At 38.5% G+C, this 17272-nt stretch overlaps 1 protein-coding gene across 1 annotated transcript; it reads right to left on the reverse strand.

Moving 5' to 3' along the window:
* Positions 1 to 5974: 5974 nt before the first annotated feature.
* On the reverse strand, positions 5975 to 15347 carry FAM174A (family with sequence similarity 174 member A). The gene is made up of 3 exons (XM_032214380.1): positions 14909 to 15347; positions 10594 to 10728; positions 5975 to 6424 (listed from the first exon to the last, which is right to left on the reverse strand). The coding sequence occupies exons 1-3, from the start codon at positions 15211 to 15213 to the stop codon at positions 6421 to 6423; spliced, it is 444 nt and encodes a 147-aa protein (XP_032070271.1). The 5' UTR covers positions 15214 to 15347; the 3' UTR covers positions 5975 to 6420.
* Between the last annotated feature and the right edge of the window lie 1925 nt (positions 15348 to 17272).

A 17272-nucleotide genomic window follows, 5' to 3' on the forward strand; every position in this document is an offset into this window, starting at 1 on the left:
TTTTCCTTTTCATGGCTGCTCTTTTGGAGGCTTCCTAAACAATTCTTTGTGTGTGTGTGTGTGTGTGTGTGTGTGTGCGTGCACGTGTGCATGTGTGCACGCAGAACCTATGAGTGTGCTTCCATTTCTATGTCTTTGCTGGATAGATAGCAATATTCCACTGGTAAGAGCTAGATCAGAATGATTGCTTCTTGAGGAGCAGATCCGAAGGCACTTTGTAAATTGATAAAGCACTTCACTGAATGATTTGTGCAGTCTTTGTCTGAAAACAGCATTATTTTCTGTGAAAGGGAGCTTCTCATTTAATGTACATTGAGGGCAGCATAAATTGCACACTAATGGGGAAGATAGACTACCAGGATATGGGTATCAAAGAGGAAATCATTAGCAACTAGTGCATAGCTCTTAATTACTGAAATCAGAAAATATAATCTATACTTTAGGTGCCTAAGGCATAAGACATCTGGAGGACAAGTCTATCTTTATACATTATCTTCTTTGCTAATTAAGTTCCCTATCCCTTTATTATATCAGGTTTTCATTTCGATGCACATCTAGGAGACCAAATTTAGCTTCTTTATTCAAACTTATTATCTTTAGGCCACTTACTATTTCTCATTTTACACAGGTAGTTATGAAGATAAAATGTAGGTAGGAGATTGTATTCATCCACTTAAATTTCTTAAAAGAAAGCCAGAGATAAATATAATTTGTTCTCAAGTGAACTAGTTGCCCATTTATCTTACAATATTTGATTATTCTTGTTATCCCAGCAATACAATTTGAATTTCTTTCTATTTTATATTATCTTACACTATAAACTATATTTTTCTTAAGATCAGGTACATAGTTTGTCCTTACTAGAAGCTTCCTATATTTAGAGTTAAGTTCTGGTCATTTGGCTATTGAAAGCAGTAATCATCTCAGTACACTTTAAAGTAAAGTGCTCCTTTGAAAATCCATTGATGTTATGATTCCATAACCTAAGATACTGTTTGGTTTAGTGTTGAAGATGCTGGCTTAGAAAGCATGAGATTGTGAGTTCTGGGCCTTCCTTAGAAATAATGGCTGACTAGGTGACCTCTCTCTCAGCCCAACTCAGCCCCTAAGTTGTTGCTGTGATGAAAATGGGAGGCGGGAGAATTAGATGTTTGCCACCTTAAATTGTATGTATAAAAAAGGTAGGCTAACAACAACAACCTAGAGCTGGATGAGATTCAAGAAGGACTAGTGTCTAGCAGCTATGTCCACTGACAGGTTATGAACCTAAAAACTTGAGTAGAAGATTCTGAAACTGACAATTGTTCAATTTGTGATAAACTGTTCATGCAGATTATATACACCTATGCTTTTATCCTATATTAGAAATGTAAGAGAGAACATTAAAAGTACGTTACTGAAAAGAAAAGAAAAGAAAAGAAAAGAAAAGAAAGACCAGGCAGGCCTGTTTCCTAGCATATCAATTTATCATTGCAAAAGACAATTTATTCTTTGGAATAAATAAATACATATAGCAGAGATGTCCTTTTTTCCTTAAAAAAGTCATTGTGACAATTCTTGGAGAAGCTGGCTTGACAATTGCATAGTGATGGTTGGTATTTTGATATTTTTTTTAAATCACTCCCTCTGGATACACTTCAGACTAGGGTTCTGTGTAGATAATTGTTTGAAAGGGTTAAGTCTTGTGCCAGAGATCAAAGACAAAGAGCCTGTCTAATTCTATTTTATTCCTTTCAATTAGAATATCTATACATCCCCAAGGCAAATGGCTATACTTTTATGTTCAAGGAAGACTAGATCTAAAGCTACAAGAGTTGAGCTGCAAAAACCTGGATAACCTCTAGATTTTATTTTATATTTTATTTATTTCATTTGTGTGCCACCTGACTCTTAAGTAGTAGGTGACAGTAAAGAGTTAGTTTTCTAAATTTGATGTTAGTGGCCATCCAGATCTTTGCAACCCAAGATGCTTGTTTGGAATCACACTGTTTCCCATAGTAAACATGCCCAATACTGTTTCATTTCCATAAGAATATACTAAACCACGATCAGTCCAAATAGTTCACAAAACTTCTGCAATGAAATGTTTTGTGGCAAGTCTAAAACAACATGCATTTCCATTTCATGCACATTCAGAATAAATAATATAAAAGAAGGTTCAAAACAATTTATAAACAAACAGTTTAGAATGAAACTGTGCATCTTCTTATGATTATGCATTGGCCTTCCTACTTCACAAAATCTACTTCTTTGTAAAATAAAACAATATGGGATAGACATACCAACACTAGATGGATTTGCAATTGGTTGACCAATCACACTCAGGGGTAATCCTTACTGGAACTACATCTACATGGAGGGAAGCATGCAGTGGGGTACCACAAAGTTCGGAATTGGGCCCAGTATTCTTCCACTTCTGCATAAATAATCTATTGTAGACAAGGGGATAGAAGGGGACCTCATCAAATTTCCAAGCTGGTGTCAAGCTTCCAAGTAATATGTCTCCATAAAGAATAGTACAAGGCATTCATATTCCAATAGTCTTTTTATTAGGAACATATCAAATTGGCTATGTCTCAGTGTAATTCCGGCTCTAGCCAAACCCCAGAATTACACACAGTAAAAAGCAAAAGTTTGAACCCCCCCCCCCGAGTCACATTCTCCAATAAGCTCACAGTCCATCTGTCCAGTGACTCCAAACTCCATCTTCAACCATCTGCAGGCACATCCTCTGTTCCCCCGGGAAAGAATATCACCTAGTCATAACAAACCCCCTTATCTCTACTATCCTTCTTCCTGCTACCAGAATGTGGCAAGCCTGAAACACCTTTAATCCCCTTACAGAATATTAAAGAAAGTTTATGAAAGAGTAAGAATTGACTACAATAACACATGGTTACACACATGACAGCTTCAGGGTTGACAGCTGGTGGGAATAGCTAATACTTTAAAACATAAGATGTTCCAAAGATGTTTTTTAGAAAGATAACAGCTGCCATCAGCCTCAAGGACTGAAGAATAGATTCTACAGGCTGTGTAAGTACAGGATGATTCGCCTTAGAGGCTGCAAGCTACAGGCAGTTGTGATGAGGGACAGGATATTGACAAGGACCAAAACAGCAATCTGTGGACATAATAGTCTGGTTAAGAGAAATATGCTACCTTCCAAGGATTCACATTTATGTGACAGAAAAGCCCCTAAGACCTTTTAAGATCATTGACAAACATTCCTTTTTACAGATCCATGTGGACATGAATGACACAGACAGATATTGGGTTAAAAACATTACAAGTGACAATGAAGCATTGAGCAAAAGGGGGAAGGCTGGGAGTAGAAGTGGCATTTTCTTTACTCCCTGAGCTCATGAACTGAGATAAATACTGGAAGCAAACAAATGGATACACAGATGGTACCAATGGAAAGAATTTGGACTCTCTGTTTATGGGACATATTTGTGATAAGAAATTCCTGGAAAGAAATGGCCTGCATGAAGTGGGGATAGTATGTTTGGAAGACACCTTGCAAACCTAATGCAGAGGGCTTTAAACAGAGCCTTCAGAAAAGTCACTTACTTCCAGTACTACAAATATGACAGGAAATGACATAGAATATGGAGATGTCCAATAATGAACATATGAGTAACCAAAAGTAATATATCAAATTGTATGTTTTCATCACTTGTATAGACATGCATGGATGATGGGAAACAAATGGAAAGAACTAGATCTCTTATTATAGAAAGCTGGAAATGATTTAGTAGGCATTACAGAAATGCAGTGATAAAATTCTTAAATGGTTTACAAGAATCAAAAATTACAACTGAAAAAAAAAATAGACCAGACAAAAAATGGAGAGTAAGGGAAGGAAATGCATGAGTAATTTGAACACAAGGATTCAATTAAAAATATTTTAAAATATTACAAAGGAAAGGAAATAAACTGCCAAGACAGGCAGAACTGAATAATACCTTACTGGACTAGATTCCAGAATCTTTTGGAATGACCAGTATGGTAATGTAAGACTATCAAGGTAAGTTATTAGAATTTTGCAAGCCTGTCTCTTACCTTTCCTCTCTTTTATACTCCAGTGAATCAGGAAATAGACAGTCTGAATACTTACCTAATACTTTCCCTGTTTTTCTGCTTTAAATCATGTTTTTACACCTGTAGTTGTTAAGAGCTTCTGAAATTTCTCCAAGACTGCTTAATACTGAACATCAAAGGCCCTTATCGCAAACTTCAAGGTAGAAAAGATGATTGAGGCTGCATTCCCTTGACTTGTTGATATATGCCAGCCAACAATTTTACTCCATGTGAAAAGAGATTAAAAGTTGGCTTTTATGGAATGTTTACACAATTTAAGAGATCACCTAAACATTTCAAATGTAAGAAGTTTGCTTTGATATAAAATTCTTGTAAATAACTCATTTTACATCATTTGCATATTTTACACAAATATAATTTCTGTCATTTGTGTAATGATGTTACACTTGTGTAATGACATTGCTTAGATGTATTCTCTAATTTAACATAGTTGGGAATAACATTAATTTTCTTTAAGTGAATTGAGATTTCACTTGCATTTATTTCTAAAGTACTACACACCTTTGTTGATATGTATTATTCATATACATAAATTTGTACATGTTTTAAATAAATTAAATTTTAACTTAGACTTTTGTATCTGGATCATTTTCTGAAATATAAATTATTCCAGGTTTCATCAATAATGTGATGAATTACAACATAATACTATATTTAGTATTATGTATTATGACTACTAAAGTTTGGAACTGTATTCTGCTGCAGTTGAAGAAAGCCAAAAACATAATGAACGTATTTTTTAAAAAAAGTCTTGCAATCCATCAGATTTATATGAATTACTGCAGTCAAGAGTAACAATTTCACTGTAGGCAATTTTCATAATTTATTTGGATATATAGCAAATGTGGATATTCCAATAAAGTTTCAACTTAAGAAATGTTTTAACATTACAGAACTGAAATGATTCATTATTTGGACAAATATTCTTCTAAATGACCACATTTAAAATATAGGAGTTTCAGTGGATTATGAATAATGGGCAAAATAAGTTGATATATATATGTTCATTCTAAATCAAAAGTAGCGTACAGTAATATTATTTTCCTAATTCTCCTAAGTATCAAGAAATCGACTGTTGAATTTTATTGTTAATAAAAATGGGAAACGAAGTATATGTTATTCCACACTTTTAAGAATTAAATAGTATGCATATTATATATACACTGTTAGTGGTAATCTGTTCCTTAGATCAGAAGCGAAATGATCACTAAGGGATCCATGTGACTGAGAAATGCACGAAGTTCAAGGTTGCTGTTGTATCATTTGGATAACATTTGCTTGGCAAAGCCAGTTTTATTGTCATTCTGGCGTGCACTATCACACACAGAAAATTGGTTAAAAATTGCACATTAGTTGAAAAATGATTTTCTTTTAAATTACCATTGCATTTGCATAGGGTCACTAAATGACGTAGCCCCTAAACAAGGAATAGCTGAATGTGTGTCTGTGTGTTAAAAAAAACAAAAAAACTTTGAATAGTCTGTTTCATTTTGAATAGATTCCCATACATTTTCATATAACAAGGTGAGCCATTAGTATACGAGAAATTCAGTTATATTGTATTGGTATATTATATAAAATTATTTGATGTATTTCCAGTTATTGTAATGGTGGAATTTCTTCAACAGCTTCCATGAAAACTTGCACATAGAAAGCCTTAGCAATTCTGCACATCTTACATTAAAAGAATATCAACGTCCTTTTACAACTACCTTATGGAATTTGAAATTAGACATACTGTAAACAAATGTTTATATTTGCTGAAAAAGTGGTTTCAAACAGCTAATAGAAGATCTGTTCGATTATTGCAACAATTTTTCTTCCATCCAAATCACAACATTTAGCACTAACAGATTCAAAGAACAAGGAATGACTGTTAGGAATACCATAAACATTTATTTACATCATTCACACAGAGCTTCAGTATACATCTAATTTACTAAGAACATACATCCCTCTGACACATGGTTAGATTTGGCTAGCTGCAAGGAATTCAAACAAATAAATTACACAATTTACATTAAAAAAATTGGCCCACAAAAGAATTTCAAAAAAAAATAATAATCACAAATTAATATAAGCAGAAAATACCCTGTTGAAAATAGATTAGAAATTTAGTGCGCTATTTCCATAGGCTTTGACCTTACAATTTTTCTGTATATACAAAAGGTACAGTAAAATGTTAGTATTTATTGCAACAAACAAAGATGTCATAATACATTTCATATCCTCAACTCTGATATTGGCTTCATGTTCCTTCCAAACAGGCTTATTTTGTTGCTCCACAATTGAAATATTTCTCCACAAGGCACATACTTATCTATAAAGAAAAAGAAAAAAAATAAGAAAAAACTGCTCATCCAAATTAAGTTACATCTTTTTAAATTCAATATTCACAAAAGCAGGATCTTATATTATCCAATGTGTTATACTAGCTCATAGTATATCGTAGCCAGAGATTCGTTTGAATCCAGTCCTGCTTATTGTTTCATAAATCATGATTTGAACTCGTCCAAAGCAGATTGGTGTTCTCTTACCAATTCCATGCCTAGTTTGATCTGTATTCCTATTCTGTTTTCCATAGTGATGATTTTGATAGGTTGAGCTACTTTTTCTTTTTATATAAAGACAGATGCAAAGAACAAAGAAGTGTTGCTTTCTTTCTGCTACTTATCACTTTCTTGCCATCATCTCCCATTAGTGGTCTGATCATTTCTTTGACTTTTTTTGTTCTTTACATATTGAAACATTTTGGAGAGGTATTTTTGGCATTTGTTGCATGCCTTAATTCATTTTATACTTTCCTTTCTAATCCTCAGTTTACTGGAAATCTCTGTGCAATCATGCTGGTTTGATCTGGAATCTTGTTTTTCTTTTTTGTGGTATTGTTTTTGTTTGAACCTTTATTATCTCGTTTTCAGAGTTTCCCAAGCATCCTGTTTTTTTCCCTAGGATTTCCATTAGGTTAGGTTAGGTTAGATTTATTAGATTTATATGCCGCCCTTCTCCCAAGGACTCAGGGCGGCATACAACATTAAAAGAAACACATAATACAAAAGTTAAAAAAAATTAAATAGAATATCCCAAACAAACCCAATAAGAATTGACAATAACATTTTAAAAAAAATCGAATTAAAATTAACAATGACTAATAATTTATTTTGTTTTGTTCAGGCCAGGCTGGTTTTCTGGAAAAGCCAACTTTTTAGGGCTCGTCGGAAGGATCGTAGGTCGGGGATTATACGAAGCTCCGGGGGCAGCTCATTCCAGAGGGAAGGCGCTCCCACAGAGAAGGCTTTTCCCCTGGGGGTCACTAGCCGACAATGTCTGGCTGACGGCACCCTGAGGAGGCCAACTCTGTGGGATCGCACTGGACGATGGGAGGCCTACTGGTGGCAGTAGGTGGTCTCGCAGGTACCCTGGGCCTAAGCCATGGAGCGCTTTAAAGGTCATAATTAGTACCTTGAATTGCACCCGGAAGACAACCGGTAACCAGTGCAGGCCGCCTAAAAGGGGTGTAACATGGGAGCACTAGGTGCCCCCATGATAACCCGCGCAGCCGCATTCTGGACCATTTGAAGCCTCCGGGTGCTCTTCTAGGGCAGCCCCATGTAGAGAGCGTTACAGTAGTCCAGGCGAGAAAGGATGAGGGCATGAGTGACTGTGCACAGAGCATCCCGATCCAGGAAGGGGTGCAACTGACGTACCAGGCGAACCTGGTTATCATGTAACCTGGATTCATGGAATCCTCCGTAATTTTTCTCATTAAGTTTAAAATACTAGTCTGTTTGAGTAGCATCCATCGAATATCCCTTGCAACTCCTATTCTGCTTTAAGATATTCCATGTCAGTTCAGACTAAAACCAGTATGCCTGCAAAGCACATATTGGTTTTTAAAGAATGCAGATTTTTGTTCTACTGAGAAAATGACTTGCCTTTTATAAAAAGCATTAATATTTAAGCTTATAGTATTGATTTTTATGTACAAGACGCAAGAAAGGTACTAAAACATGAATAAAAAAGGCAGAATACCATGGGAAACATTATCTATATTTCAAAACCAGATTGTTGAAAGTGAAAACCAAAGCTACAATAAACAGACAGCCTATTCTACCTCGGAGACCTCTGCTCTTAATATTTTCAAAATAGATTGCTACCAAGAATAGAACATAAGACAGAAGGCTTATTTAATTAAACATCATTATCATTTCTGGAACACAGCTTTAAGAAAACACCACGTCCATAATAGCCATCCTCCTCAGCACATACAAACATTAAAAATAATCAAAGGCCTAAAATATTAACATGTATTACTAACTACAATGATAAGTTTGTAGTTTATTTTGTAAGAGTGAATGAATTGAATTGAATTGAATGGGTTTATTTATAGGCCGCCCTTTTCCCTGAGGGGACTCAGGGCGGCTAACAACTCATAGGAAGGGGGATACAGACAATAACATATAACATTACATATAATTAAAAAGTAAACAACATTCATCCAACATTCGGGTGGGGGCAGATCAATCTCTACCCCCAGGCCTGGCAGGATAGCCAGTTCTTGAGGGCTGCGCGGAAGGTCTGAAGGGTGGTGAGGGTACGGATCCCCACGGGGAGCTCGTTCCAGAGGGTCGGAGCTACCACTGAAAAGGCTCTCCTCCGCGTAGTGGCCAGCCGGCACTGGCTGGCAGATGGCACTCGGAGGAGGCCTAATCTATGAGATCTAATCGGTCTCGAGGAGGTAATCGGCAGGAGGCGGTCTCCCAAGTACCCAGATCCACTACCATGGAGGGCTTTATAGGTGGTAAGAAGCACCTTGAAGCGCACACGGAGATCAACAGGTAGCCAGTGCAGCTCGCGGAGGATAGGTGTTATGTGGGTGAACCGAGGTGCACCCACAATCACTCGCGCAGCCGCATTCTGGACTAGCTGAAGTCGCCGGATGCTCTTCAAGGGCAGCCCCATGTAGAGCACGTTGCAGTATTCCAGCCTGGAGGTCACGAGGGCGCGAGTGACTGTTGTGAGAGCCTCCCGATTCAGGTAGGGTCGCAACTGGCGCACCAGGCGAACCTGGGCGAATGCCCCCCTGGTCACAGCCGACAGGTGGTGATCAAAGGTCAGCTGTGGATCCAGGAGGACTCCCAAGTTGCGAACCCTGTCTGAGGGGTGTAAAATTTGACCCCCCAGCCTGAGTGATGGAATGCTAGCCAAATTGTTGGGAGGGAAACACAACAGCCACTCGGTCTTTTCTGGGTTGAGTACAAGCTTGTTAGCCCGCATCCAGTCTCTAACGGCCTCAAGACCCTGGTTCATCACGTCCACCGCTTCATTGAGTTGGCACGGGGCGGACAGATACAGCTGTGTATCGTCCGCATATTGATGGTATCTTATCCTGTGCCTCCGAATGATCTCGCCCAGCGGTTTCATGTAGATGTTAAACAGTACGGGGGACAGGACCGACCCCTGCGGCACCCCATATGTTAGGGGCCTCATGGTCGATCTCTGTCCCCCGACCAACACCGACTGCGACCTGTCCGAGAGGTAGGAGGAGAACCACTGCAAAACAGTGCCTCCCACCCCCACCTCCCGCAGTCGTCACAGAAGGATACCATGGTCGATGGTATCGAAAGCCGCTGAGAGGTCAAGAAGAACCAAGATGGAGGGATGACCTCCATCCCTGGCTCTCCAGAGATCATCGGTCAATGCGACCAAAGCGGTTTCTGTGCTGTAACCAGGTCTGAAGCCGGACTGGAAGGGGTCCAGGTAATCGGCTTCCTCCAAGGACCGCTGAAGCTGGTAGGCCACCACCTTCTCAACAACCTTCCCAATAAAGGGGAGGTTGGAGACTGGACGATAGTTGTTAAGTACAGCTGGATCCAGAGATGGTTTCTTCAGGCGGGGTCTCACCACCGCCGTTTTAAGTGCGGCGGGGAAGTGCCCCTCCCGAAGCGAGGCGGTAATAACCGCTTGGATCCAGCTCCGTGTCACCTCCCTGCTGTTAGCTACCAGCCAGGAGGGACACGGGTCCAGTACACAGGTGGAGGCACTCACAGCCCTCATGGCCTTGTCCACGTCCCCGGGGGTAACGTCCTGAAACTCAACCCAGCGCTGGTCTACCAAGTCGTCCACTCGTGCCTCGGCTGGGTCTGCAAGGGTGGAGTCTAGATCCGACCGAAACCGAGCAACTTTATCCACTCAAACCAACTTTGAGTGAATATTGCTATCTAATTAAAAAGCTATGCATTTCTTATTCTCACTCATATGGTTACATATAATTGTTTGCTTCAGTTACAATGTACAGTTACAATTACAAAACTTTCAGAAACTGCACAACGCTGCTCCAATAACCATAATCTCTAATCAAAGAATTACTATTACATAGTAACATTCGCTTGTATAAAATATCTATAAACACATTCTGCTTGATTTTCAAATGTGTCTTTATAATACCTTCTGTCCTATTATTTTACTTCGTGAAATAAAGATACTAACCTTCGAGGATGATTGGCATCAAACAATGTGTTATCATCATCATCATCATCTTGCTCTAAAGGTGTCAGCTCTGTGTTTTCTATGTTTGTGTCCAGAACACCATATTTCCGTGTCTTCCTGTTTCTTCGTCTAAGTCTAATACAAAAGTTATAATGTGTAAATCAGGGTTGAGGAAGACTAATATGAGCAGAATTAGATTTGAATTTTCAGTGTACAAAATAAAAATGAAATATCTGAGTCAATATACAAGTTTGTATTCTAGGTTAATCAACAATGAAATAATTTCCACCCTTCCCGAATGTTAGTATTTGTCCCATGCAAATACAAAAATATTAAACTAATTAAACTTTAAATATATTCTACAATATAGAGCATAAAGAAATTGTAGAGAGATTAAAAATATACAGATAAGTTTGAGAAGTATCAAGCACCCTACACACTGAGTTTTAATGGTCCTCTCTTATCACCAGTTATATTCACTTAAAGTTTCATTTTTAACTACCTTTGCTTATTTTACATATTTATTTGGCCTATTTATATTAACTGCTCTCTATAGTTATCAGAATGCCAAATTAAAGAGTCATGCCATGAAGCTTAGGGATATATAAAAATAAGAAATAACTTCTGTGGAATACTGAATTCTGAACTTTATCTGTGTACTGATTTATTCACTGCACCTCTGAATTTTGTGTTGAAGAAATTAAACGAACAGTAGCAATAATCCTGTTTTCTAAAATACCAGTTCTTTATTTCTTATCAATGAAATATATAAAGATATACCAGTATTACTTAAGGTCTTCTTGGTTTCTTTCTCTCAGCAGCTCTAAAAACCTTATTCTTTGCATCTACAAATTGTTTTTCTAGTCTAATTTAGTATTCTATAGAAACCAATAGTTCACATTTAGCTGTAACTGTATCTGTTATGTGGAGGCTATGCTATTACTTTATATCAATTACTTTAGTGATCATGATAACCAATGAGCTAATTCAAATTGTTTTCTCATTAAAAAGCCACTTGCTGCCATATCAAAATAATGCTTTTTAAAAACTCCCATTAGTAATAACAATATGTAAAATGGAAATTTTACATGGAACAAAGTCACCAGTTTTCACTATTTGTAAAATTTATTATCTGCCCATCTTACCACAGGGTGACTCTGGGCGGATTACAATAATTATATATGTGATGATGATGTGTGTATATATTTATTGCCAACTTCTCTAACTTTAATGTCTTATTTAATCTCTTATGTTTCTTGTATTATGACCATAGTAAATTTGTGATACGATTTTCAGAACTGGTAGGTGTCCCACTTCTTCATTCAAGTATTATAGTATTACTTGTGTCTCTTCTGTAAATTATATTATTCAGGAAAATAAGGTGTATTTGAATAAGTTATAAATATTGTAGAATAAAAAGAAATCACCTTCAGCAGGAAAGGTAACATTGCAAGATAAACAGTGAGTCAATTGCAGTTTTACAGCATGAATTTCGGGTTAAAGCAATAGTTGTACTCACTGAATGTTTCATTGCACTTTATTTGTCCAAAATCACTCTCAGAAGATGTTGTTTATAGTGGCTTGTTGGCCTTTAATTACAATGGTGTCAGTAAGTCTGAGAAAGGGTTACAATTATGTTGAACAAGAAAATGAAATCCCATGCACAAACTTCTATTTGCTTGCATAATAATGGATTCAACTTTGACTGCTTTATAGTATACAGGGAACTGGGGAGTTCTTGCAATGGCTCTCTTACTGCAGCCAACATCACCCTCCCTACTTGCATTTTTAATAGTTTTTAGTGGTGAAGTTTTTATATAGTTATTGTATTTTTAATTATTGTGTACTGTCTAGAGTCACATTCTTACAAGATGGGCGGCGATATAAATATGATGTATGTATGTATGTATGTATGTATGTATGTATGTATCTATGCATGTATTAAAAAGAACTTGGAATCACTCTGAATAGTGACATGAGTGGCATATAAATTTAATAAAAATATTTCTGATATTATTCAACACTTCAGAAAATAGTTATTCATATGTGGCTTTATAAATAAAACAAACTGTAGGAAAATAATCCCTGCAATTCATGTGCAATGTTTAGACGTTTGAAAGAACCAAAACTAGGATAGCATCTTAAGCACTTATGAAACTTAAGAGTTGTATCTGATGAAGTGAACTGTAGCCTCTAAAAGCTTATACCTGGTCACAAAAGGTGCTATCATATTTCTGGTAAATCTATGCTTCATGTAGGTAAATACTGAAGGAGCATATTTGCCACACTTACATGAAACATTTGAACTAAGGGTTTTTCCCTTGTACGGTACTACATAGCTCATTATACAGAAAATACTGAAATATAGCATACCAATTTAAAACAAATAGTCACAAATTTCCCCTAAAACACATCTGATAATTTTTCAAAAATTAGTTTAAACTGTATTTAGAATAGAGATCTTACCAAAATATATTCTGCTTATTTTGTGTACGATTCAATAAAGTATCTATGGTGTATGTATAGTGAAAGCTGACTTTCCCACCTAATATCTTGGACATACCATGAAAAAGCTACTTTGAAAGATCAAGAAATCCCAAAGTCTTCAAAATCTGAGTTAGCATCAACTCTTAACAGATCTCTTTAGAAGTCCACTCTGTATCTATGCAAAAGGAATAAGGAATCTTGCTCTAGAAGCGTTTAATTATGATCCTTCTTTCCATTTATCTATCTATACTTTTAGCTTCCAATGAATACCAAATGAAATTCACATGACTGTGAACACTCTTTTATCCTTTGGGGATTTTTAAGCTTTCAAAAGCCTTGTTTTTTGCAGCTGCTAAACACTTGAAGCTAGGCCTTTCAGTAGCTCACCAGACTTAAACCAATGTACAGCATTTTAAAATTCTTCCTTTAAATCTCTAAAAGCTATCTTTTATTGCTATACATATAGTCCTCGAGTTACAACCATTTATATACTGATCATTTGAAGTTACTGATCATTTGAAGCACTGGAAAAAATAAGTTATGCCTATTTTTCATTCACAACTGTTGCAGTATCCCGATGGTCACATAATCAAAATCTGGATGTTTGTCAACTGGTATGCATTTATGACGGTTGCAGTATCCTGGGGTCATGTGATCACCTTGTGACCTTTTAACAAGCAAAGTCAACATGTTAGTCAGATTCACTTAACCGTGTTAAAAACTTAACAACTCAGTGATTCATTTAACTATGGTAAGAAAGGTTGTAAAATGACCCAAAACTCATTTAACTGTCTTGTTTATGAATTGAAATTTGAGGCTCAATTGTGGTTATAAGTCAAGGACTACTGGTATTTTGCTATGATCCTAAAACTATTCAATTCAAACCCTCTTTCCAAAATTACATAAGCATTCCAGACTTCATCTGTCAGGATTCCACCACACCCTGAATTTCATCATTTTAACTACATCTCAGGTCTCAGGTGCTACCAGTGCTTCTGTAAGCATTGCAAAGGTGCTTACAAAAAGAGAGAGACAGGGAGAGAAACAAACCTAAAGGAGCAGACAAGATACAAAACCCTTTACATCCAAAAGTATATATTTGTATCGCTATTTTTCTGTCTGCATTTATCACAATGCATGTCCATGTAACTCAGGAGGATTTGTACCACACAGTTATTTTATCACAAGACATATAAAGTATAAAAACCCTGTCTCTTTTATATCAATAGGCATTCTAACTGTGACTTTGGTTACTCTGCACATTATCTATCAATTTGGGTGGCCTGTTCTGGGGTGGTGAAAGAATGTCAAACCCAAATTTATTCTTGATGAATGTATTTTATTCTCCTTTTGTACACTGAGAGCATACGCACCAAAGACAAATTCCTTGTGTGTCCAACCACACTTGACCAATAAAGATTTATATTCTATTCTAATTAGACCTTCAAATAAACGTTAAGTGAGCCACAAAATTAATCCTCCACACTCAGATATACTGGGGGGGAAAAATAGTCCACAGTAAGCCGACCCAGCAAAAACAGGATAGGAGATTTAAAAAAAAAACGATTCTAAAATGATTTCTAAAGTTTACCGGAGCCAAAGAAATGTACGTTAAGCCGTGAAAAGACTAACAAGAGAAGGAAGTGGAAGAAGGGACGAGCCGAAGCAAACTACTCCGTTCTCCCTCTCGCCCCGAAAAACTCGCCCTTAGTTACGGTTCAGGTCCAGGCAGACGCCGCGGTCAGAGGGCTAAAGGCGGGGAAGGAAGCGGGGGCCGTCGAGCCCTTCCCGGGACCGAGCGAGAAGGAAAGGCTGAGGGGCCGCTCACCGAACGGTCCGGATGACGAAGTAAACGATGAGGGCAGCGCTGGCCAGAACCAGCACCGAGAGGGCGCGCTGGGTCATGGGCTGGTTGACCTCCGAGCGGGGGGGCGCGGCGGCCATGCTGCCGTTCACGCTCACGCCGCCGCCCCGCGGTCCTCCCTCGCCGGCAGAAGAGCCGCTGCCGCCCGGCGTCCCCGGCAAGGCGGAAGGGAATTTCTCGGTGGGAGGCGCCGCTCCTCCATACAGCACGGCCGCCGAAAGCAGCACCAGCAAAAGCGACAGGGGCGGCGGCGGCCAGAGCCGCCGCATGGCACCCAATCTAAGCCTGGCTGGCGGTGCGCGGCCTAAGCCCCGCCGGTTCCTCGACGGAAGGAAGACTAGGAGGCGGAAGTGCTCATCTTTCCGGCGACTGAAACCGCTGCCATGGACGCCGAGCGACGCTAAGAAGCCTCAGCTTTGTCCCCTCCCGTTCCTGCCACGTGACCGAGGGACCTCTGGCGCCTGCGCAATAGTTGTTGCTGCGGCGGTTGCTTTGAGATTGGCTTTAGTGGGAGGGTGGAGGAAGAGCTGGTAGAAAGTGAGGCGCTTTGGAGTACCAGAAAGGGACCAGATTTGTATTTGGTGTCCTGGTAATAACTGTTGTCCCAACATTTCTATTCCTTCCTTCCTTCCTTCTATCCATCCATCCACATTTGGATGGTTTGCTTTGCGAACGTCTATGAAGATTCTCAGTCATCCACCTCATGGTTGTCCCAAAGGTGCTTTTTCAAGAGGCAAATGGACTTTCTGGTTTTTCTCTGAAGACATTTTACTTCTCATCCAAAAAGCTCCTTTTTCAAAGAAAAACCAGAAAGTTCAGTTGCCTCTTGAACAACCGCCTTTGAGAGAACCATGACTTGGATGACTGAGAATCCCTATAGACATTTGGCGATTAACTTTGGGCTGAACACTCTTCAAATGGTGTGGGAATATGAAAGGATTTCCAGAAAAAAATTGCAGACTACAGGAACTATATGCATTCAGAGTTTAAAGAAGCTTCTTGGATAAGAAGTGAAACATCTTCAAAGAAAAACCAAAAAGTCCAGTTACCTCTTGAAAAGGCACCTTTGGGATATTGTTGTAAACACTCACTAATATAGACGCTTCTGTTTGTATTGGATAGAGCACCTCAACATTTCATGTGCCTGCAAGAATAAAGGATAAACAATTGTAGTAGTTAGATAATAAACCATCCAAAACAAATTTAGCTATTAGCCATGCAATCTGTTCTACCTGTCGTCCAGTTGAAGAAGAGATTTTTAAAACAAGGAACATCAAAAGTTGCCTTAGGCCAGATAAGCGAAAACATGAAGCTGTACTGTAATGTAGATGTTAGCCTGGTTTGGCCTTGGATGTTTTCTCTGAATCCAAGAATTTATTTTGTAAATCAAGGTTAATGGTGTAGTTAGTGTCTGCTGTGTGAACTCACTGGATTAATCAATAAACCAGTTACTGTAATAATCTGTATGCCACCCAACTCAATGATTCTGTAATTTATAAGTATCAAACTCTCCTCACTCATAATCCTCAAGTGACATTGAAACAGACAAATGCCCTAAATCTGGCCACCCTCTTGCTTAACTAGGGGCATCATGGGTGAGTCAAATAGTGGGAGAATTAAACAAGCAAAAGAAATCCAATAATATTGTGTGTCCCACCGTTTCTGAGCACCTCTAGTCATAATATTCAGGTGGGAGACAAGTATAGGTAAAACACTGGAAAGGAGAAGAACTTGAAACCCAAGTGGAAGGCCCTGTATACTGTGGTTAGGTGTTCTCCACTTGCAGTAAGAGTGTTGGAATCCAAGTTTTGGATACACTGGACTTGAGTTAATCCAGCTCCTGACGAGTCTTGGGAGGCAGACCAGGACAAAGCCTGTTCTTTAGTGGTACGTTTGAAGAAGTGCCCCTTATAACTGTTCTACCGGCCACGGGCAAACTACTTATGGGGCAGACTACTTACGGGGCAGAAGGGGCCTTACTGACGTAACCCCTGGAAGCTGATGTCTTTACATACGGCCGAAGATTTGGAGGAGGAAGACAACATTCCATTTATTAGATATAAGATGTATTAGAAAGTCTAGGCACCTGTCAGGGTAAGGAAAGTCGAGCATACATAGCCATAACTGAATTATCTGTTGCTTTAGTGACTGTGCTTGCCCTTATTGTGATTTTCTGTGTCGGATATTCATTCTACTGGAATCGCCCCCTCCCCAGAAAGGCAGGTGCTGAGTCAAAAATCATTGATTGTGATAGAGAACAGTACGAAAACCCTGGAGATACTTATGTTTGAGAAAACCTGTGAGTGGGCTCTCTGTAGTGCTGTATTA

Source organism: Thamnophis elegans, chromosome 3, assembly GCF_009769535.1.
Source record: "Thamnophis elegans isolate rThaEle1 chromosome 3, rThaEle1.pri, whole genome shotgun sequence".
NCBI classification, from domain to species: Eukaryota; Metazoa; Chordata; class Lepidosauria; order Squamata; family Colubridae; genus Thamnophis; species Thamnophis elegans.

Bases quoted from the DNA above. Each gene is read 5' to 3' on its own strand.
- FAM174A (XM_032214380.1), bottom strand. From the start codon at position 15,213: ATGCGGCGGCTCTGGCCGCCGCCGCCCCTGTCGCTTTTGCTGGTGCTG. The intron at 10,729-14,908 runs GTGAGCGGCCCC...CTTTTGTATTAG, and splicing joins TTCGTCATCCGGACCGTTCG to ACTTAGACGAAGAAACAGGA.